The sequence below is a fragment of the Brachyistius frenatus genome, unplaced genomic scaffold (genome assembly GCF_029030835.1).
Source record: "Brachyistius frenatus isolate BFR_SWC_R1_liver_20210118 unplaced genomic scaffold, ASM2903083v1 Contig_59, whole genome shotgun sequence".
Lineage (NCBI taxonomy): Eukaryota > Metazoa > Chordata > Actinopteri > Embiotocidae > Brachyistius > Brachyistius frenatus.
This window is the reverse complement of record NW_027210658.1, coordinates 400392-422687: the sequence shown is the minus strand read 5'-3', so window position 1 is coordinate 422687 and position 22296 is coordinate 400392. Positions and strand designations below refer to the sequence as shown.

Genomic DNA, 22296 nt, shown 5'->3' with positions numbered 1-22296 from the left:
GGAGATCAGAGAAGAGCTTAACCTTCTTGAATTAATGAGAGATGAATCTAGGAGAAATGGAAAAATCTTTAATTCCTACATTAGAGGAAATAACTACAGATTTGTACAGATCGTTTTCAGGACATTAAGACATGTAGAAGAACAGCAGCAACAGTAGTCCCTGAATTTAAGGTCGAGTAAAAGAAGAGATTTAAGCATTATCTGTGTTTGTACATGAAATAATGACCGGTAGAGGACAGCAAGCTGAACAGAGACGTACAATAATCAGATTTAATGAGTTTAAAAAAAAAAAAGGCAAATCATGGAGGAGACCAGATTTATTATTTGAATTATAATCACTATTTAGTATTCATTTATGTGTCTCTTAGTTTTGTGTTGATACATATTGGAACTGATGAGTGTGAAAAAAGGGCGTTGAAAAGTAGGAATAGTTAAATTAATCAAAGTCAAAAGCTAAAGTGGAAATCAGGGGAAAATCAGAGAGATGCAGAACGAAGACAGTCTGGCAAAATATTCATAATCATCTTTTAAAAAAAAAAAAGTGTTGGAAACTCCGACAGTTTTTGAGGTCAACAAGAGCAATAAATAGAATTTGAGTAATTTTATTGATTCATATATTTGTGTCCATTTAATCAATCGATTCTTTAAGTTGTGTAAATTGTGTTTATTGTTATGAGCGTATGTCATTGTTCGGTCGAGGCACGAGAGAGCGACGCTGCAGCCTCCAGACCAGAGGGGGGCGCTGACGGGTCCGGAAGCTGTTCGCCTACCGCCAATAAAATAAACAAGAAGAAGAAGAAATAAACTGCAGGAGGGAAAAGAAGCGTTAACGGGGAGATGTCGGTGTTTGCGTTGCAGCTGCCATGACGCAGTCAGTTGTTGTTCAAGGTGAGTAAAACTCAACGTGACGTGTTTAACTTTCAGAAAGCTTTCTACGTTAAACGTTGCGTTCAAGAAGCCGTTTCGTGTTCAGTTCGCTTTATAACCTGTAAAGTTAAAAAAAAAAAAAAAAAAAAAAGAAGCTCCTCACGGTTGAAACGTGGGATATGTTTTTCTTGGAAGCGTTCACCTTTAACCTTTAACCTTTAACCTCCTCTTCCTCAGTTGGTCAGTGTGGCAACCAGGTGGGCTGCAGGTTTTGGGATCTGGCTTTACGAGAGCACGCGCACGTCAATAAAGTAAGTTAACGAGCCACATTTTAACTTTGTCATCGTAGAAAAAAGAACTGGATGCAGATTTCACTCAAGAGTTCACACGACCTGCACAATACGAGGATCATCATCATCATCATCATCACCACCACCACCACCACCATCATCATCATCATCATCATCACCACCACCACCACACGTGCTTGTCCTGCCATCACAAACCAGTCTGCTGAACTAAACCAAACACAGCTGGTGATGGTTGAAAAGACGTGGCGGAGAAAACGGGTTGGTTTAGGATGGAGGCTAACATCCCATAATATGACAGGGGTTAGGGTTACTCGCCTCCTCACCCGAATGGGATGAAGGAAGCATAAAAAAATATATTTCCTACTTACACCCGATGCTATTTGTACGACTCCCTTCAGACATTCTCACATCGCTGACCTCACAAACGCTTCAGCAAAACACAAATAGTTTAGTCACCTTGAATTAGAGGGACAAATAATCGGTAACACCTCTCGGTGTAACCCAGTCCTGTTCAACAGCTCTCCACAATGACCACTTGAATAGATAAACCTCCCGCAGTGAGACTGTGATATTATAATCTGTGATAATTATAATAATAATATGAAGGGAGGATTTACTGCTTAGCTGTTGTATTATTTCCACCATCATTGGTTTTAATGTTCTGCAATGATCCCGTCAAGTGTGTTTCTGAACCCTTTTTGACACCAGTGACTACAGTATGTAATGGAGGCAGAATTTTTTTTTTTTACAGCTTTTAGTCCACACCGCCATCAGTGCACTGAAACAGTCAATTTCACCGGGAATTTATAATTAAAACAAAAACAAAAAAACATAAAAAGAACAATTTCCAATTTAACTAAAGTCTCTTTTCCTGTATTATGTTCTGGGGAAAAAAAATGTCCCCTATCAGCAGATGCTGGCCAACATAAACACAGATGTATCTGTGATGGGTCAATATCGATGGATAAAATCCGAACACCCATAAAGTGGACGTGCTTTAATATTTTGATCATTGATTAGTCATTTCATTGACTCATCTTTAATTACCTCAGTATCTCAAATGTGAACCTTTGTGCATTGTGTCTAATTGATTTTTGGAGTAAATTGAATATATTTTGTGTTTTAGACTGTTAGAAAATGTTGTGTAAAATGTGTTGAAAATCAAAAAATTGCTTCTTATTTGAACCACGGACAAAAATAAAAAGAGAATTTAGTCAAATCTAGTTTTTCTTGCCCAATCAGTTAAACCCCCACAGCGCATAATTTAAAGGATAATTCCCGGTGAATTTGGTTCCGGCCGTTACTCCCATTAGTTCTAGTGAAACGGTACCAACCAACATCATGAGCGAGACGTGGGAACAGATTCACTTCCTGCACGAAGGCTGACAAACAGGAAAAATGGCCAAAACTCTGAAAATGAAACCTGACTTTCTCTTTGAGGTGAACCTGTTGGTGTTGTCCTGTAAGTGAAGCAGCCATGTTGATCAGCCACCTGATACTCTGTGTGTCCCCTCCCCCCCCCTCAGAGAGGACTGTATGATGACGCCCTCGGCAGCTTCTTCCGGAACGTGGATTCGCGGTAACGACACTCGCTTTCATCCAGAAGCTCAAACGGGCCTCGTGCTCCAAATGAAGCCTTTTTGTATTTTTTTTTATATTTGGTGTTTTTGTTTTCCAGGAAAGGTGACGGAGGACTCTGTGGTGTCGGTGGGAGAATCCAACACTTGAAGGCCAGGGTACGTTTTACTCTGCGGAGCACAGAGGGTTAAAGACGGAAAACTGTGACGTCGTTCACCAAATCTAAACCTGCTCGTAAAACAAACTGAGCGACGTGAATCGCCTCTCGGTCCTCACCAAACAAACGCGTAGAAACCAACAGGGGAGACTCATTCTGCGTCAAATCAAAAATAGTGTACATTCATCTCTCCAGTTTCCATATTCTTTTTACAAATCATTCATTTACTGATTTATTACAAGTAATGACTACATTACCCATCATTACCTCCTCGGATGGTCCTCTTCAACAGTCTTCATCCATGAAGCTCTGATTGGATAACGGCTCCGTTACATCTCAAACACTCGCACACACAGACGGGCTGGGCCTCATCAGAACCGCCTCACTTCCTGTTCAGCACGTCAGGACTCGGCAGGGAAAGTCTTCCTTTAGCTATAGTGCGCGTGACTCCTAGAACAACATCCAGCACCACCTGAAGATCAATACACTTATTGTATTTACACATTTCTGAAAATTGATTTTAAATCTCCAAACCCACACTTGTAATTGTTTTATATAAACTGTATTTTCCTCAGTTTTATCTACTCAAACTACCTATTTTATATTTTAGGGCTTCTTATAGCTTTTGTTTTTTATATTTTTTGTTGATTCTAATTCCTCTTTCAGGTTCATCTTCCATAATCTGACGGTTAAACGGTTATTTATCAGATAAACTGTGGTACAACCTCATCTGTCAGCTTGTCTTATTGCTTCTTTAATGATACTGTTTGAATTAATTTTTTTGCTTTGTCTTTGACTTAATGTCATTGCAGATGAGAGTCAACCTCAATTAGCAGTTTAAATAAAGGTTGAATGAATGACATCTTAAAATGGTGACCAGCAGGTAAAGAATGAGGTTTAGATCTCTTGATAGGAACAGGTTCTTGTACATAATCCATAATGTGTGTGTGTGTGTGTGTGTGGGAAGGGGGGAGGGGGGTTAAGAGTCATTCCAGTTAGATGAATGACGCCTTCAGGACTAGAAGCTGCCTCGTCAGCTTGACCTCTGCTCGGGTTAACCTCTCGGGGGTCGACTTCCACCCAATGAAGACGATAAACGACTTTTAAAAAGGACAACAACATGCTTGGACTGATTGAAGTGTACATTCTTTTCGCATCTTATTTTAGAGTCGGGGTCAAATTCTGCGTGATGAAAGTTTTGTCATTTCTCGAGTCCCAAAGGTCCGTTATGGAGCGATGGTTTGCAGGAACGTGCTTCCGTACATGACGGCACCGATTTCCGTGTCTGAATTGGCAGGCGGTCCTGATCGACATGGAGGAGGGTGTAGTCAACGAGATCCTGCAGGGCCCGCTGAGAGACGTGTTCGACAGCGCTCAGCTCCTCACAGACGTGTCGGGTTCGGGCAACAACTGGTAAGAGACGGACGTGTCGCAGGACGCCTCCAGCTCACGGTGGCAGCAGCTGTTGCACGGCGTCGTCTTTCACACGGTAGCTGTTGTTCACTCGTTCACACGCGCCGTTACGTCAAACAGCAGTCTGATGTGTTCAGGGACCCTCGACTGGATTATCGCAGCTCATTATTTATTTCAACTTCCCAAGTTCCAAAAAAAGTTGGGACGCTGTGCAAAATGTAAATAAAAACAGAATGCAATGACATCTCTCATCCGCAATGACATTAAACCCATATTTAATTGCAGATAAATTAAAGACATATCAAATGTTGAAAATGTTAAAATAATATATATGCTTATTTTGAATTTGATACCAGCAACATGTCTCCAAAAGGTTTTGACAGGATCATGTTCACCACCGAGCTGCATCACCTCTTCTAACAACACTTTGGAAACGTTTGGGAACTGAGGAGACCAGTTTCTGGAGTTTTGAAAGTGAAGCAGCTGGATGGTCCCTCTCCTCTTTAACCTGGAGGATGCAGCGTCCATGATTTCCAAACAGAATCTCAGATGGTGATCCATCAGACCTCAGGACAGTTTTCCACTTCACCTCAGTCCATCTTCAATGATCTCGGTCCAGAGAAGGCGGCGGTGTTTCTGGATCATGTTTCTTTCTGGTTTCTTCTTTGGAGAGTTTTAACCTGCATTTGTGGACGCAGCGATGAACTGTGTTCACAGACGATGGTTTTCACACGTGTTCCTGAGCCCATGCAGTGATTTCCACTCCAGAATAGTGTTTTTAATGCAGTGCTGCCTGAGGGCCCGAAGATCACCACCATCCAATATTGGTTTCCAGCCTTGTCCCTTGTCTCCAGAGTCTCTGAATCTTTTAATGATATTATGACCCGTAGACGATGAAATCCACTAATTCTTTGTAGTTTTACGTTGAGGAACATTATTCTCAGATTGTTGCACTATTTTCCAACACAGTCTTTCACAGAGTGGTGAACCTCTCCCCATCTTCATTGCTGAGAGACTCTGCCTCTCTGAAAACACATTTTTTTCCCCCAATCATGTTACTGATCTGTTGCCGTGGTAACCTAATTAGTGTTGAGATGTTCCACAAGGTGTTGTTGTTGTTTGTTTTAATCTTTATACAACTTTTTCAGTCTTTTGTTCATCCTATCACAACTTTTTTGAGACGTGCTGCTCTCATCAAATTCTAAATAAACACATTTTTCATAAAATAGTAAAAATGTCTCCGCTTCAACATTTGATATGTTGTCTTTAGTCTATTTGCAATTAAATAAGGTTTTATGTGATTTGCAAATCATTGCATTCTGTTTTTATTTATATTTTACACAGCGTCCCAACTTTTCCAGAAACAGGGTTGAATATAAAAGGGCAAAGAAACAAGGGAACACCTGACCTGAACCGTCAGGTGTTGTTTTCCTCACATCTGCATCGTATCCTTTGGGTGAACTGGACAGCGCCGCTGTGAATAATCCCTTTATGGGGTTGTGAAAAAGAAAAAAAAAAAAATCCTCTCTGCATGTCAAGCAATGTTGTTTAGTAATGTTAGAACTGTCACAATATCCTCCTTCAGCCTTTAATCCTGAAGTTTAGAAAAATGTGAAGCAGAGCTGACTTTTAACAATTTTTATAATAATCTCTATCTTCCGTCACACAACATTTGCAGACACGTTATATTATATTAATATTCCACCTTCTTTCTATCTACATTCTGACACTGTGGCATTCACTATGAGCCATCAGTGAATAATATACATCCAGTGCCGACATGAGGCAGGGTTCCCACGATCAGGGAATATCAGGGATTTTAAAAACTCTTTTCCAGTCAGGGAATTTCATAATTTTTTTTCAGACCAAGTCCTGGAATATCAGGAAATTGTATTTGCATGTTTAAATTTTAGTTGCCATTTATTAAAATGTAATATTTTCCATGTATGTATCTCTAATGTTAGTTAGCCAGTTGTTGTCAGTGTGTGTGTGTTTGATAGCATTGGTGCTCACTGACAGAAATTGAACACGTAGTTTATTAGTTTGCAAGCTAATTAGTTATTGTTAGATAAATAATTTTCCTCTGCAGCCAGTATTTAGACTTTTTATTTTTATTTTATTCTGATACCAGTGCCAACGGAGGGGCATGTCGGCGTGTTTTTAGCAGAAACGTGTCTGTTTCTTGTCTTTTGGCACCACAGCAGCATGTTTTTCTGTTCATTAGAGGTCATGGGATTTCAGCTTTTTAGTCGGTGAATTTGACGTTTGACTCAGAGTTGGAATCCCTTTTGAAAATGGTGGTTTTTTTCATCCCACACTTTCTCTGAAAATCTTTTTCATAATCTGTTGCTTCCAGGCTGGAAACCCTTCATACTACACAGACTTTAGATGGCCTCTTAATTTTCCATCACTTGTGAAATATCAAAAATGTTCTACTATTCCTATCTGACCCAAATAAGAGAATTCATCACTGAATGTATTGATAACGATTATTTTTTTACAATAACCGTTTCCGGTGCCACGTCATGAAGCCTCCTCCTCTTGCAGGGCGGTCGGACACCTGACGTACGGCTCGGTCTACAGGGAGCAGATCGTGGAGAAGCTGAGGAAGGCAGCAGAACACTGTGACTGTCTGCAGTGCTTCTTCCTCATTCACTCCATGGGAGGAGGTACGCTACGGAAACAGCTGGATCACATCCATCCATGCAGGCTTCAATAAGATCCCTTACTTACACTGTTCCTCAATTCATGAATAACGCATGGAGAGCAGATGATTTTCCTGTATTTCTACACTGAATCTGAAGTGCAGCCCAATAAGCCTCTTTATCTTGAGCAATAACTGTTTATAGATTGTACGCTCGAGTATTAATGATGCAAGGGAGATGCTTCTTGTAACGCTCAGCTGTGGAAACCAACACATTAGGCCTCTCTAATTTCTGGAAACATGGCGTTAAATAAATTCGGCTTCAGTGGTAATCCGACAGCCCCTCCGTTTCTGCCTGTTAACGCCTGACTGGTTTTTTTGAGGTACGGGCTCCGGCCTGGGGACCAGGGTGCTCAGCCTGTTGGAGGAGGAGTTCCCTGACGTGTGTCGCATCGTCACCTCCATCTATCCGTCTGCGGAAGACGACGTCATCACGTCTCCCTACAACAGTGTGCTGGCCATGAAGGAGCTCACCGAACACGCTGACTGTGTCCTTCCTGTGGAAAACCAGGTTGGTGCATCTGAAAACATTTCATCTCTGCAGAGGTCTTTGCAGAATGCAGAAATCCAAACTGAGACTTTGACCGGCTTTCTGTTTCCCCTCACCTCTCCTCCTCCAGTCGCTGGTCGACATTGTGAACAAGATTAAAGTGATGTCTCACAGCGCGAAGCCCGGGTCGATGATCAAGAGAGACAGCAGCGTGATCTCTGGGCAGGGCGGGCTGAGTGGGGCCGAGAAGCCCTTTGATGCCATGAATAACATCGTGGCTAACCTGCTGCTCAACATCACCAGGTATAGCATTGCTGTTTGCACATCAACCGTATACAGAAGGGCCTCTGTGTGTAGAGGCAACAGAGCTCGCAATGTTTACTGAAGTCTGAAGCTTCTTCAATTCACTCTGGAAATTGACTAAATGATGATATAATACAGTCCCTCTAGGATTTCAGGATTTTGGGGGGATTATTGTGTGATCAAAAGTTATTGATTTATTTATTTATTTTTGGAAAAACAGAGAAATTCCAGGTTGAGGAAAATCAATTATATTTAGGTCCTTGCACAACGAGTTGCAACGTCTGGAAACGATCCCCAATGGAGCACTGCCAGACCCATATATCCATTAATGTCCGGTGACACCAGGCGATACTTGAATTCATGACAACGAGCTAAACGTCCCGTCTGGGTCTAAAAGAACAATCTTCAGCCACAAGAAGTCCTTTAACAGATGCTCTATCTTCCACACAGCCCTGATGTCAACATCATGGAGTCAATCAGTTCACACTCAGACTAAATCCACCAAAGAACTGAGGCAGCTTTTCCAAGATGCTCAGAACAACCTACCTTCAAAGAAGCTAAAACGTGTGCAAGTGTTTTGAGAAGAAAAGGCAAAGGGTGGTCGCACCAAACTGGTTTTCTGTGTGTACTCACAGACTGGATATAAAAGAGTTCGTAGTTTCCAGGTCTATAAAATGGTTCCGATGCAGAAGTGTCTTCAGCTGCAATACCACCCAGTACCACTAGAGGTCGGCTCCAAAAAGCCTCCGGCTCCGTAGACTCCCATTCAACTTCTCTCATCAAATCCAAAGTGAATAAAATGTGTCCATCAGTTATCTCGGTGTTGTGAGCTAAAGTCACTCCTTCTTATTAGTTTTCTGGAGGTCCATCTGAAAATAATCCCTCATTCATTAGAAAAGAAGATTCAAAAAGACCTGTTTCTGGGGGCGTGTCTGTTTGATTGACAGGCCTGTGGTGCAGTCAGGTTACAGCGATTGGTGGGCGGGACGTAGTATCGTCAGGTTTCCAATCAGATCTGACAGAATCTGAACTGGAGGCTTCATAACGTTGACAAACCAACGATGACATCACTGCTGGTTGATGACCTCACTGCTGGTTGATGACCTAACTGATGGTTGATGACCTCACTGCTGGTTTCCGCTTGGTCCATACACATCCCCGTGATGTGCTCCTTTCGCCCACAACAGGAGCTTTCTCTGAACTTATTTCTGATAATTTCCTGTGTTCTGCACTTTGCAGGAAATTTGGCGATAAATTCGTTATTCCTACAAAATCCTCTCCTTTTTTAAGTGCCTAAAACCTTTGACCTTAAGACTGAGTATGAAAGAAGCCTTGGTCAACACAGTCAACAGTTCTTTTCTCAGCCTGTTTTTTTTTTTTTCGTTGCATCACCCGAAGTTTTCTGTGTTGCAGCTCAGCCCGTTTCGAGGGTTCTCTCAACATGGACCTGAACGAGATCGCCATGAACCTGGTGCCCTTCCCCCGTCTGCACTACCTGGTGCCCAGCCTCACCCCTCTCTACACTCTGGCAGATGTCAGCGTCCCCACCAGGAGGTCTGTCAGTGCAGCTATTTTTACCTCACAGTTGTTCTGACCCCCGCTGAGCTCCGGTGTCTCTCATGAACTCTGCCGATGACCTCACTGATTAGAAGTTTGCTTCCTTAAATTACTCTGTTACTTAAACTGCCCCCTTTGAAACATGATGATGAGGAAACGGCAGCGGCCTCGTGGGACAGACAGGCCTGGTGTCACTGTGTGAATAGTACGTTTTGGATATCTGCAGGATATGGCGAATGAATGTAAAATGACTTTGATGCAACTATCAAAGGGATGTTTAGTGTGAAAAACTTCAGCAGCTCATCTTTTCATAATGAATAGAATTCTTATCTCTAATCAAGTTTTTAAACATGCTGGATATCATTTCCATGAGCTCACCGGATCTTACACCCAAAAATGTTTTATTAATTAAAATCAATTTTATTTTTTAAGTTATTTTATGCATTTTTCTTCTGATAACTTAAAATGTAGCTTTTTTTTAATCTAATCAGTCACATAAATAAAATAAAAAAGGGCCATATGACTTCCAAATACCACAAAGCCAGCTTTCATGAAATGATGTGAGAAGGTGGTAAGTTTCGTGCTCCTGGCACTCCTCCCAAACACAGCTGGCTGAAAAGTGGCCTTGTGTGAGCCACAGTGGCCTCAGGAGCTGCAGCGGATGTGCTCATTGGTTAGAAAGGGTGGTGACTCCCAGAGGTAAAAATATAAATGAATGCAGAGCGGGGCGTTGCTTCAAAATACCTTGCCTGTTCGGCAGGACTTGCCTGCATAAATAAAGGTCCCAACATTCTCCTCCATCTTGTTGCCCCTTGTCAGACTGAACTTGAGCCTTTCAGTTAAGATATGAATGCCCTTTAAATATCGTGTGCTGGATGAAATCTTAATTATTTTAGATGAATTTGCTGCTCACATCTCTTGCGAAGTGTGATGTGAACATGTTTGACTTTCTACGTCTCCTGTAACCGACAGACTGGATCAGATGTTCAGCGACGCCTTCAGTAAAGACCACCAGCTGATCCGGGCCGACCCGAAGCACAGCCTGTACCTGGCCTGCGCCCTCATGGTGAGGGGCGACGTGCAGCTGTCCGACCTCCGCAGGAACATCGAGAGGTCAGAGCTCCGTCTCCTTCTGCACTAAAACCAGGAGGGGAGTTAGTTCACCTCCACCGACAGGCCCAGCCAGTGACCTTCGCACTCCCTCCTCCCAATAGTACCCCCTTTATAATAGTACAGCCGGCAGCATGATTCATGACTGCTCCATTCAGCTCCCTCCTCTCCTCCCGGACCTTGTTTTCGTCGGCACGTTGTCAAGAGAAACTGAAACAGAAGCTGGTGTCAGAGCACATGTTTGTGTGACCACGGTGTCAAAGAGAAGGAGGACCAGAGGGCAGCAGGAGGAAAAGCAAAGGCACTCTTCATATTTTGCTGTTGATTACATCAGTGTGTATTTTATAAAACAATTAAAACTGAACAGAAGCCAGTGAAGTTAGCACTCTTGAGTTTTGGACCTTATTGTTTGCTTTGGGAATTTTATTACAGAGAATTTCTTCACAACACAGTGAAAGGAACAACAGCAACAGAAGTGACATCAGCTCTTTGGCGCCACGTAAACTTCAAGACATTTTCATTTTCAGTCCCCTTCTCTTGCATTAAATATCGAATTGTCCGAATCTTTTTGTCGCTCCAGATTGAGGCCGTCGCTGCCCTTCGTCTCGTGGAACCGGGAAGGCTGGAAGACGGGCCTGTGCTCGGTGCCTCCGGTGGGACACGCCCACTCCCTGCTGGCTCTGGCCAACAACACCTGTGTGAAGCCCACGTTCATGGAGCTGAGAGAGCGCTTCAGCAAGCTCTACAGGAAGAAGGTGCATCACCTCGATGTTCTTACACTTTTACAAGATGCAACAAATGGATTTATTATTATTGGATCTATTTTTGGAAACTTTGGCAGTTTTTAACAGTCAGTAAGACAATAATTTGATCCTAAAGCTTTGGGCTGTACTACCTTGTGATGAAGATCATTTGTGGAGTTTTTAAGTGTCAGTCATAGAAGTCATGTAGCTGACTAAAATAAAATACAAAGGATCAACTTTTGTTAAAGATAAGGGCTTTAAATCCTTTTTAAATAATAATACTTCAACACATGGGCCTACTATATGTGAAAAAACAAAGTGAAAGTATGAAACTAATTTAACATCTTCGTCATTACCGTGATTAGACCATATTTCCCATAAACCCGGTTACTTCAGGTTTTTCCGGCGTGTGGTTGGTTTTGATGATGACAGGTTGAAGCGCCTTGTTAACTTTACATGAGGAGTTATTTTTGCTGATTAAGCATTTTGTTTGAAAAGTCTGACTTGTAGCTGTTTTACCTTCAGCAGAGCTTTTAAATGCCTTTTTTTAATGGAAGAGTTGAAGGAACTTTGCAAAATTGCAACAAATATCCCACAAATATTGGTGAGATTGCTTGAATTAGTGCGAATATTGTGATTGCAATTACAGACCCAAAGAGGTGATTGTGTGGCTGTTCACATTTTATGGATTAAATAGTTAATTGAAAAAGATAAATACATGAATTGATAAGTGCATATGTATTGTATGTAACTACTGAAAGCTCTTTTAAAGCTCTCGTATGAACATGATACTCAATGCAATGCTTCTTGTGTTTCTCCACTCTCACTTTACACCATCCATCATGTTCAAACTAACTGATACAACAGTCCTGCAGTTCATGAAGGTCAAAAGGTTTTTGAGGTTTTGTTGTAATTCTGTTAAAGATGTGCTGATTGTGCAGTTTGTGGATCTGTAGGACTGTACTACAGTACTCTGACTGATGGTTCCTTTATTTGGTCCATCCCATTCATATCAATGATTGTAAGCTATTTTTTGTATTTTATTTTTTGTATTTTGAAATGGGAGCAGAGCTGGAATCGTTTTAATCCCAAGACTAAAATGAATGCCTTCATTTTTGGCTTCGTGTCACAGTATCGGTGGCCAGAACAGACCACATCTCAAAAGTAGTAAAAAGTCCTCTGGCAGAAGGGAAGAGACTGAATCTAAATTAAAATGCTTTGGTTTGATTTCAGACTGAGTGACTCTAACTTTGGTCTTTTTTGTTGTTGTTTATTTTAGGCTCACTTGCATCACTACCTGCAGGTCGAGGGGATAGAGCAGAGCTTCTTCTCCGAGGCTGCCGCCTCCCTCAGCTGGTTGATTGAAGAATACGATCATCTGGATCGCACCAAAGCCCGACTGGTGCCGGACGCAGCCCGACTCCGCGTCGCCACATGAAGGTCCGCTCTGTTTGTGCAGCCGTCCGCTTCTTTGCCTTTTTCAGCAACGACTTCACACGGCCAAATGTCTTGTACATATTTTTATAAACCATATATCAACACTGTCTAATTTATGACCTGATCATAATGTTCCATGTGTGAAAAAATAAACAGGAACAACATGTAAGTGCAGCTCTGTAGTCTGACCGGATTTGCCTTTAGAGGCTCCCTGATCGCAGCACAGTGAGATTAATGGTGTTGCAGCTCGTTCTCTGGCCATGTTCCTCGTCTCTATTGCACATACATATCCTGAACACGTGCTTTTCAAAAGCTCTTATCATAACTACAATTTTCTTCATTTATTTAACGATCACCGCCATAAGTTTTGGCCGTCTATGAGAATTCTTGCGCCACGTCGCCGCTGCCGAGGAGAACCTGATCAAGTGTTTTCCCCAGCAGGACCCGTTCCCCGCGGGTCTCCGCTTCTTCGACGAACCCATCAGAGCAACCGCAGGTCAGAGAACATGTCGCCCGGATCGCTGCACTTCCTCTGGCACACGCACGACGATATCCACTGCATCTTCCACTGAGTGCCGGAGCCGCCTTTGCAGGTGAAGTTGACCTTGATCATGCGAGACTTGTTGGGGACGCAGCAGCGCTTGTCGTTGCACAGGCCGCAGTACGTGGGCTTGAACTTCTTGGTGCTGGTGCAGCCGGACAGCGACAGCTTCTCCGCTTTCTTTGCCTGGAACTTGGGCCGGCACGTCTTTCCCTTTGGCACCTGAAAGGCAGACGCGGCGGTCGGTAACTTTTTTTTTTTTTTCTGTTTTTGATTGTGAACATCAAAGTGCGCCGATACTTAAACAGATTGGAGTCGTCACCTTAACGCTCCTCAGCACGCTTTTCTCGCACGGTCGCAGCAGACACAGGCGGCGGTCCTTCCTCATCTCGCATTTGCTGTTGTCGTTGTTGACGCGCGCGGAGATGCCCAGGCCGCAGGTCTTGGAGCAGGGACTCCACGGGGTGGTCTGGACCAAACAGTTCTTCTTCCAGGCTAAAGGAGGATCCCTGTAAGCTTTCAGTGTTACAGTTAAAGGGTACCGTGTCAACAACACCCCGCACAGAGCCGAGCCTGTGTGCTGCCAAGCAGAGCACAGATCACAATCAACCCCGTAACCTCCCGACGCCAAGTCTTGACTCGCCGCGAGGGAGGGAGTTCGGTTCGTAACTTGAAACGCTTCCTCTGAGCTTCTTCTCGCGCAACTCAGCCGACACCACGGAGACGTTTGCTTTTCAGTGAACGCCTACATTGCAGCAACAGATTTCTGTCCCTCCAGGAATTCAGAGTTGTTGTTTTTTTTTTTTTATGATCATTGCAATCCAAAATGTTTGATTTTGTTCAGATTTTCTAGTATTTCTACAGTTTTGTGATGTAATTTGCAGCGTTTTGTGAGTTTTTGCAGTAGAATTGAAAAAATGTCAAGTCGAGGAAAAAAAACGCCAGTTTTGTCTGAGTAGATGACTTTATGCTGTTTTACCTTTAGCGCAACTTCTATTGATGACCTTTTTTGCAGAAAAATAGTGGGAATAAAAAAATTTTTAAAAATCAATTGCAAGATTGCGATTTCCTGGTGGGACTGAGATTTGTCGTTTTCCCCCTCAGCTGAATTGCCACGATTTTTTTGTTGTACATATTCCAAAAAGCTTTCAGTTGCCACATGTGGATGTCAGCTCTTAAATATTAAATTTGAACAATGTGCAACAGCAATAAAACTGGAAACGATATATTTCGACTAAAAAATGAGCCTCCGTGAATCAGACGGATCATGTTCCAGATAAGTTCCTGCAGAGGTACATGTCAGGCTGGAAACACCAGCCGTACATCAAAGTGACATTACTGCTGCTTTTAATGAAAACAGGCTCGTTCCTCCTTCTCCTCCTCCTCCTCCTCCTCCTCCTCCTCATGTAACCGGAACAATCCATCAGTTTGTTTTGCTCCGTGAGGCCATCTAACCACAGGTAGTCACACCTCACACTGCTGAACTAATGAAGCCCCACCACCACCCCCCCCCACCCTCCATCTGACCTGGACAGCAATTAGCATTCCAGGCCAGGCAGGCCGGCCTTCACCACACGTTTACTCTCTAAACACACACCTGACATGTAGGTAGTGTCCTGCTGCTGCTTGTTTGGGCTCTGGCCACTGCGGAGGCCAGCTGGCATGCTGCCCATCAAGGGGGCGGGGCCTAAGAGACCCGCGGGCTTCTGGATGAAAGCGGGGGTGCAGCCGATGGCCCCGGCAATGCATGTGCACTTGTAGAGGGGGCTGGGCTGGAAGGCTTCTCCGTTCTCATAGTGGGCCCCATTCAGGTCACAGCCCACCGCCATCATGTCTGAGGAGTAGAGCAAACATGTCAGGAGTCTTGATGAATTTCTCCTGATGAGGTTACTGTTTTTTATGTGCTATTTTTTTATTTTCCTGGTGACCCATGAGGTTTACCACACTTATTTTCACCGGCGTACAAACAGTTCTGGCATTGGAGTCAGAATTCACTGAAAACCTTTCATAACAACTCTTTTGTAGTGCTGTTGTATAACAGTGTAGTTACCGGTCCGTGTAGTTACACACAAGCCCGAAGGAAAATAAATGAAATGTAAAAATATGCCTCGATTCTCCGGAGACCGCTCCTGTTGTGCGTGGATGGAGCACAGCCTTTCGGGACTTTCATATTCAAAGTTATGTCTCCATAACACTTGATTTACACACTTTTTTTGTGACTGGTTTGTGTGCATTTGGGACGTCAGCGTGGAACTAAAACGTGCGCAGAGAGAGCGCACATTCAATTTTGTGTAAATCTTTTTGGGAAAAGAGAAGCAGAGAGCCCAACAAGCCACTCGGAGCAGCTCAGCTGGCTCACTGCTTCACCGCTGAAGGCTTCCTGAAACATTTCGACCGCCTCCATTGATTATTTCTCTGTTTTTACATAAAGAAATGTTTTGTGTGCTCTTTGCTCAAGTCAATGGCGACATCTTAAATGTGCATATTTCAACTGTACCTCAACTGCAGATTCTGATAAATCAACCCAACTTGGAATATTTGCTGGCGATGTTTATAGCTGTGCATCTCAGAACCCTTCAGGTTTCCTCACGTTCATGTTTTTGAATCTATTTCCAGCCAACTTGTTGACAGCACAAAAACAAAAAAACAAATGAAGTTGCCATCATACGGCTCTTCCAGACTTTCCAAATGTTTTTGGACTGAAGGAATGAAATTGTGAAAATGTGGAGATTAATTTGACTTTAGATTACTTTGTAAAGTAAATGGCATATTCCACTGTTTGACAAAAAACTACAACAACCCTCGTGTGTTTACAGCACATGGAGTCTGAACACTTCATCACGCTGTCCAAGTCCAAAGTAAGAAAGAGAAACTGTCCCGATGAGGTCGTTGTGTCGAAGTGTAGAAGAAGAGCAGACAGACTCACATGCACACAGTCCGACCTCGTATCTGGGCTGGTCCGCGGAGAAGTCGCAGTACATGCCCTTGTGCGGGTCGCACACGTCCCTCTCGTTGCACGGCTGTCCGATCTGTCGGGCGCAGCTCTTGCAGCAGCCGCAGCCGTCCAGGACGGAGCTCACGCCCGGCGAGCAGCGAGGTCTCTCCCGACACTTGCAGGGCCACTGGCAGAGCTGCCGCCTCTCGGCCGCAGCCCGCCCGCCTCCAGGACCCAGCAGCTGCCCATTGTTCTGAGCCCTGCTGAAGCACTGCGGCCAAACACAGAAAACAAAGACAGGTGGTCTCACCACTTCTCTCAGGGATGGGATGGATTTTTAAAATGTCAGCTGTTCTGAGCTGGTCTGTTTGATTGACAGTCAGGTTACAGCTATCGATGGGCGGGACGTAGTATTGACAGCACGGCCAAATATGGTCACTACCGCCTCCGAACTAGCGAGAGGTCGCCGGTCAAATTCCGAACTGGAGGCTTGATCACGGCCGTTCACAAACCGACGGGTGACCTCACTGCTCGGTAGTCGCTTGGTTACGAACTAATTTGTTTTTTCTTTCTCTTTCTGATGGACAGACTCTTGTCGAACCTCCAGGTTTACCTCCTGCGGAAAATGTTGGAGTAGGAGGGCGAGAGCCTGCCACATGTGAGGAAGTTAGTTTCATGCAGACACCTTAATGGGAAACAGAGTTTGTTCTTCACTCTGGTACCTTCTGCCAGCCAAGGTCAATATTTTGTGTCAAATATTTTTTGGCCCGCGAGAGAGAGAGGACAGCGAGAAGTTCCTTTTGTTTGCTTTTCCGCCATGAGTGGAAAAAAAATAACCTTCTGGCACTTTGAGAAATGAATTTCCTCATTTCTTGATGTCAGTGGACCTTCTAGGAAATGGCAATGTAAGATTTATAAATTGTGAATTACCTGCATTTTCTATCATTTCTACAATCTGTATATATGAATAATATCAATTGTATGAAAATAATTTGCAAAGATGCCTGTAAACGTGGCAGAGTTTGGTAGTTTGGAGAACTGGACAGTGTTCGAGAAGCTCTGCTCTCTGAGTCCTGATAGTCCTGATCAGCAAAAACCCATCTTAAGACCCAAACTAAGAATGAATGTGCGTCTGTGTCTCCTCATTCCCACCGGTTAGTTTTAAAATGTGATGTCACAGATTACCAGGTCCCCTGTTGAAGTTGTAATAAGTAATGTAACTACTTTAGTTACTTCATTAACTTTACATGGGATTGTATTTATTATTTAATTGTATTATGTTTGCCCACACTAAAAAAATATGTAAAACAAATGTAAACTAGGCAGTGTACCCCGAACACCACTCCATGCTGATTGCTCTGATTACACACTTTATGAAAAGTTATTTGATATAACTTGAATTAAGATTGGCGTTATTGGATTTTAAAGCACAACCAGCGAAACAGATCACAAGTGTGTCGATCAGCTGACTGCAGTTAAGGACAAATGTTCCCATAACCTCAAACCACGTCTGCGTTCAGATGCGCTCCATGCTGAGTGATGATAGGACCATCAACCGGCCTGGAAATTGTTAATAGCTGCACAACACTGATTCCTGAACGTAAACATGTCGTCACGACGATGACCAACCGCCTTGGCGTGGTCGCTCAGAGCAGTGCACATTGATTTGATTGCAAGACCAGAGGTGGTGTGAATAAAAACACATCAACATAGATGGAGCCCGTCGAGATGCAGACGGAAGACGTTCCTGCCCAGCGAAGAGATGCGAAGCAGCAGAATTAATGTTATAATCTACATTTAGTCTTTTACCACAAAGACTATATTCAGATCTAAACCCTTTATAATCACTAACATTTTGAATAGTGACTGTAATTTGCTTTGTTTTGATGTAAACTGTAAAGACACGCTCACAATGACATTCTAACATGCTAAAGTTTAGCAGGTATAACGACCACTAGTTTATTTTAGCGCAGTAGGATGGTCACATCTGTTAATTAACACTAAAGAAAGTAGAGTTGAGTCTCAGGAATGTCATTTAGACACATTTTCCTGTTTTCCTGACTTTTGAAAACTCAACTTTTCTGACACCCTAAAAAAAAAAAAGAATTTTCTACCTCATAAATAAAACAGACTAAATCTTATTGGAGAAAAAAGAAGTGCCAGTTGAGAAATCCTGCTAAAAGGTATCTAGCCTAGCTTAGCAAAGCCCTATTAAATCAAACATCTGTTTTATGTATTTAATGATTAAGCTATGAATCTAGCTCATTAGTTCACATGGACCACAAACGCTGAAGAAGGACCGAGGGCACGTTGTTTCCCTTTCATTTATTACATCGTCCGAACATAGTGTGGTCTAGCTAAAGTATTTTTTTCAGTAATGTTTGTAAGGCCCAGAGCAGTGATTAATCATCAGACTAAAATGCTTAAAATTAAAGTTTTGCAACTTAATTTTACTCAGTTTGACTCCTATTTTCTGACTTTCATTTCGAGCAGGATTTGGAGAATTTCAGCCCGAGTATGAAGGTTGTGTCTTGTGCTCAGTGTGGGTATTTGTTCTTTTCTTCGTGTCACTTTGGCTGCTCTGACATATCTAACCACATCACGGGTGTAATTTACAGTACAATTACACCTGTGATGTCTCGTGTCAATCCAGTGTTTCTCAACTCGTATTTTTCACAATCTACATGATGATTAAGGAACATTTAAAACCCCCCCCAAAAAAAACATCCTGACGATAACTCTTCTTGAAGCACCCAGCTGACAGCAGTGAAGATTTATCTCTAAAATTGGGAAGACTGTAGCTGGAAGCAGTGGAAACAGTTTTGAAATGTGAGCTCTGAAGTCTTTGCTATGATGAAACCCGTCCATGGTGCCACTTTAGCTCCAGTTCCCTTCAGAACTCAGTGCTTCCAAGGGTCACGGAGGGTTATGCCAAAAATCTGAAGCCTGTCTGCCAGGTTTACTGAATGAGCTCATTTCATGGTGTGAAAACGGGTCCGTGGGAGCTTCAAATACAAAGACGTCAGAATGTGCTCTTCTTTTTCTCGCTCGTACTTTTGAAAGACTGAACCTCAAGCACAGTAAAAACCAGTCTATACAAATCATCCTCAAACCCCATTGATGAAAGGCAGATTCTAAATCCAAGTCAGTCTCCTGCTACTGGAGCATCCAAGCATCTCAGCCGGCATTTGTCCCGGTTCATATCAGGTATATCGAGTGTTGTCTATCAGAGACAGTCTGTGTGCAGAGTGAGAATAGAAGTTGATAACGCTCCTCTTACCTGTTGAGCAAGGATGAGCAGCAGGGAACGGCAGAGGAGCGATAGCATCTCTTGAGTGTGAAGGCTTGTGTGAGCTCCAGGAGTGAGCGCACGGGGGGACGAGGGAGCAGGAAGGTGGGGTTGAGGGGAGGTGGAGAGGAAGGGGTGGGCTGGAGAAAGATTGGGAGAGCTGACCTGTTGGAGTCGGGGACAAAGCACCCCTCTGTCTCCTCTCTAAACCACCTCTCCCCGCCTTACTGATCCAGAAGGGGGGAATGTTTGTCTTTATAACTGCTGGGCAGCTTCAAGACTTTCAAGTTCTGCCCACGTGTTTATTCCAAGTCGAGCTCACATCTATCTGGTGTAACCAAGAGTTAAATCTGTCCGTGACAGGCTGCTACACAAAATCCACCAAAAGTACCTTCTTTTTTTTTTTTTTTTTTTTTTTTACAAGAAATAATGTCCAGTTAATCGTTGAATTGTTGAACAAAACCTGAATTCATGACTGGAGCTCTTCTCAGTAAATACATTCACTGTATGCTGTTTGTTTAATGGGGCGCTGAGGCTTCATGGCCCCACATAACGTGGACTCGCATGTATTTGAGTTCACATTCCTTTATTATTTACACGGAGTAAAGGGGTCCTTCTCAGAGCTAACGCTCCACCTCATCCTTGAAAAGCCAACGTCCTCTTGAGAATTGACATTGAAAGACTTCACAAAAGACGCTTATTTACACAGTTATCCTCATTGTGCTGCTGCTGGCTACTGTCCTACCAACAGTAAGACAGTGTAAAGATCTGGGAAGAATAGATCAACCAGTGTTGAACTTTTAGTCACGATAGCAGCATGACAGTGTTGGCGTGGCAGATAATTGGATTGCCAGACAAAAGTGTTGCTATGAGATCTTTCCTGGTCCCCAGAGGATGAATCCTCGTGTCTCTGCCGAACCTTGCTTTTCCCTGTGGAAGTATCATGTGCTGCTCGTGGGAAATATCTCATTATCCATGAGATTGATTGGTTTTTTTTTTACCGACATTCATGGTCTGCAGAGGATGAATCCTTATAACTTGTCCGATCATTGACTTTTCTTGTGGCAGCACCATTATGTTAAAGTCAAAATGTGCTCCTGGTGGGAAATATCTCCACATCTACAAGATAGGTTGGTCTTTGTACAAACTTTCATTGTCCCCAGAAGATGAATCCTAAAAACCTTTGAAAGCCCCCAGCTTTTCCTGTACTGCCACCATGAGGCTGACACTGGTAGTTTTGGGTGAAATGTATTGATTTTTGGATGAGTGACTGTGAAATGTATCTCAGACATTCATGGGACCCAGAGGATGAGTCCATCTCACTTTGCTGATGGTTGACTTATCATGTGGTGCTATGGTTGGAAATATCTCAACATGTATGAGATGGTTAGGCACGACATTTTGAACAGACATTCATTGTCTCCAGAGGATGAATCCCAACCACGTTGGAGGTTCCCCAGCTTTATGTGTAGTGCCGTTATGAGGCTGACACTGGTAGTTTTGAGTGAAATGAATTGACTGTTGGATAAATGTCTATGAAATTTGGCTTAAACATTCATGGAATACAATCCCTGACTTTTCCATTGGCAGCACCATCGGGTCAAAACCAAAATATGATACTGGTGGGACATATTTCAACACCTATGAGATGGATATGTCTTTGCACAGAAAGTCCCACTGTAAAGCCATGAGGCAGAAATTTGCGGTTTTGAATGAAACGTCATCAACTATTGGATGGATGGCCATGGAATTGGATTCAGACATTCGGATTACCTTCAGTACTTGTGTGACAGTTAGCAGAGTAACCAGAGGTCCAACAGTACGTAGAGTATAATGAGTCCCAACCCTGAAACAAAGGACGCTTGGTTGACAGCATCGACAACATGCAGCATTTGAGTTCCTTAGTGGTTCAGTGTGGAGGATTTAGCTGATCTAGTGGCAGAAATGAAATAATGAAATATAACATTCATAGTTATGGTTTTATCAGTGTTTAATCGCCTCAAACGAAGAGTCGCTGTTTTCTTTAGATAAGCCCTTGATATCTACACAGGGAGCAGGTCGTCTCCCATGGAGCACGCCAAGTGGCACTGTCATATTGCTATAGAAACCCAGGAGGGATTAACCTTCCACCGGATTTAGAGAGGGACTTTCATGTTTCATCTTAACCGTAGATTCTCCCTCTTGGGTGGGCCGGGTGGAGGGGTGGGGGGGTGTTCAGTTGGTTTCAAGCACACTGCTCCTTAAACTTGTAGTATGAATTATGGCCAGTGTGATTTATGAAATGACCACATGCTTTTTGGAGATGTTTCCAAATGTATTGATATTTTTCTGACCGACCCTATAAATCTATCAGACGTCCCAAGCTTGTTCAGTGCAGACAAGGTGTCTTAATGTCAAGCAATTCCATCATGAACCTGAAAAAACATTGTGATCTAAGTTAGTTTTATAGATCGTGAAGCTGTTGCTCGTCTGAGAGGCATTTTGAGATTAAAGCTGTGGATTTCAACCTCTCTAGCTCGGCGTTACAATTTCCAATAGACAGATTGCCCTCACAACACGGCCAGACAGAGATCAAGCAGAATGCATTCATGTATGTCAACCTCTAGTTTTACACCCCAGTTCTCATGAAAGAGTCTCTTCAGATTTTAAGGAAGTTGTTGCAGAGTTTCCAGGAAAAACGTCCCTGATTGTTTTTTGTTTTCCATGTGCGCATTAAAAAAACACAAAGAATCCAGGCATCCCTTTTCAGGACTCAGGAATGTAAATGGATGTATTGGGAGAGCAGCGGGGTTGTTAACATATAATTTTCCCCTTCTACAGTTTCGGGGCCTTGAGGAAGTGAAATGTCAGGGTTGAGGAGG

The 22296-nt window shown here is 43.1% G+C and overlaps 2 protein-coding genes across 4 annotated transcripts in view; one reads left to right on the top strand and one right to left on the bottom strand.

The window, feature by feature from the left end:
• Positions 1-799: 799 nt before the first annotated feature.
• Positions 800-22296, top strand: part of tube1 (tubulin, epsilon 1) — a 23111-nt gene continuing 1614 nt past the window's right edge. Inside the window, exons 1-13 of one of the 3 annotated variants that reach the window (XM_069705783.1) lie at positions 800-888; positions 1105-1178; positions 2705-2757; positions 2857-2914; positions 4211-4326; positions 6874-6995; positions 7354-7541; positions 7651-7823; positions 9237-9377; positions 10353-10493; positions 11071-11245; positions 12513-12673; positions 13112-14262. In XM_069705783.1, coding sequence (XP_069561884.1) covers positions 864-888; positions 1105-1178; positions 2705-2757; positions 2857-2914; positions 4211-4326; positions 6874-6995; positions 7354-7541; positions 7651-7823; positions 9237-9377; positions 10353-10493; positions 11071-11245; positions 12513-12671 — 1425 coding nt within the window. In that variant the 5' untranslated portion in view covers positions 800-863 and the 3' untranslated portion in view covers positions 12672-12673; positions 13112-14262. Of the gene's footprint in view, positions 889-1104; positions 1179-2704; positions 2758-2856; positions 2915-4210; positions 4327-6873; positions 6996-7353; positions 7542-7650; positions 7824-9236; positions 9378-10352; positions 10494-11070; positions 11246-12512; positions 14263-22296 lie in introns of those variants that run through there. The other 2 variants (XM_069705784.1, XM_069705781.1) reach the window with 2 other exon arrangements.
• ccn6 (cellular communication network factor 6) lies at positions 13152-19491 on the bottom strand. Its single transcript, XM_069705785.1, has 5 exons — positions 19427-19491; positions 16138-16417; positions 14809-15045; positions 13534-13727; positions 13152-13433 (listed from the first exon to the last, which is right to left on the bottom strand). The coding sequence occupies exons 1-5, from the start codon at positions 19472-19474 to the stop codon at positions 13152-13154; spliced, it is 1041 nt and encodes a 346-aa protein (XP_069561886.1). The 5' UTR covers positions 19475-19491.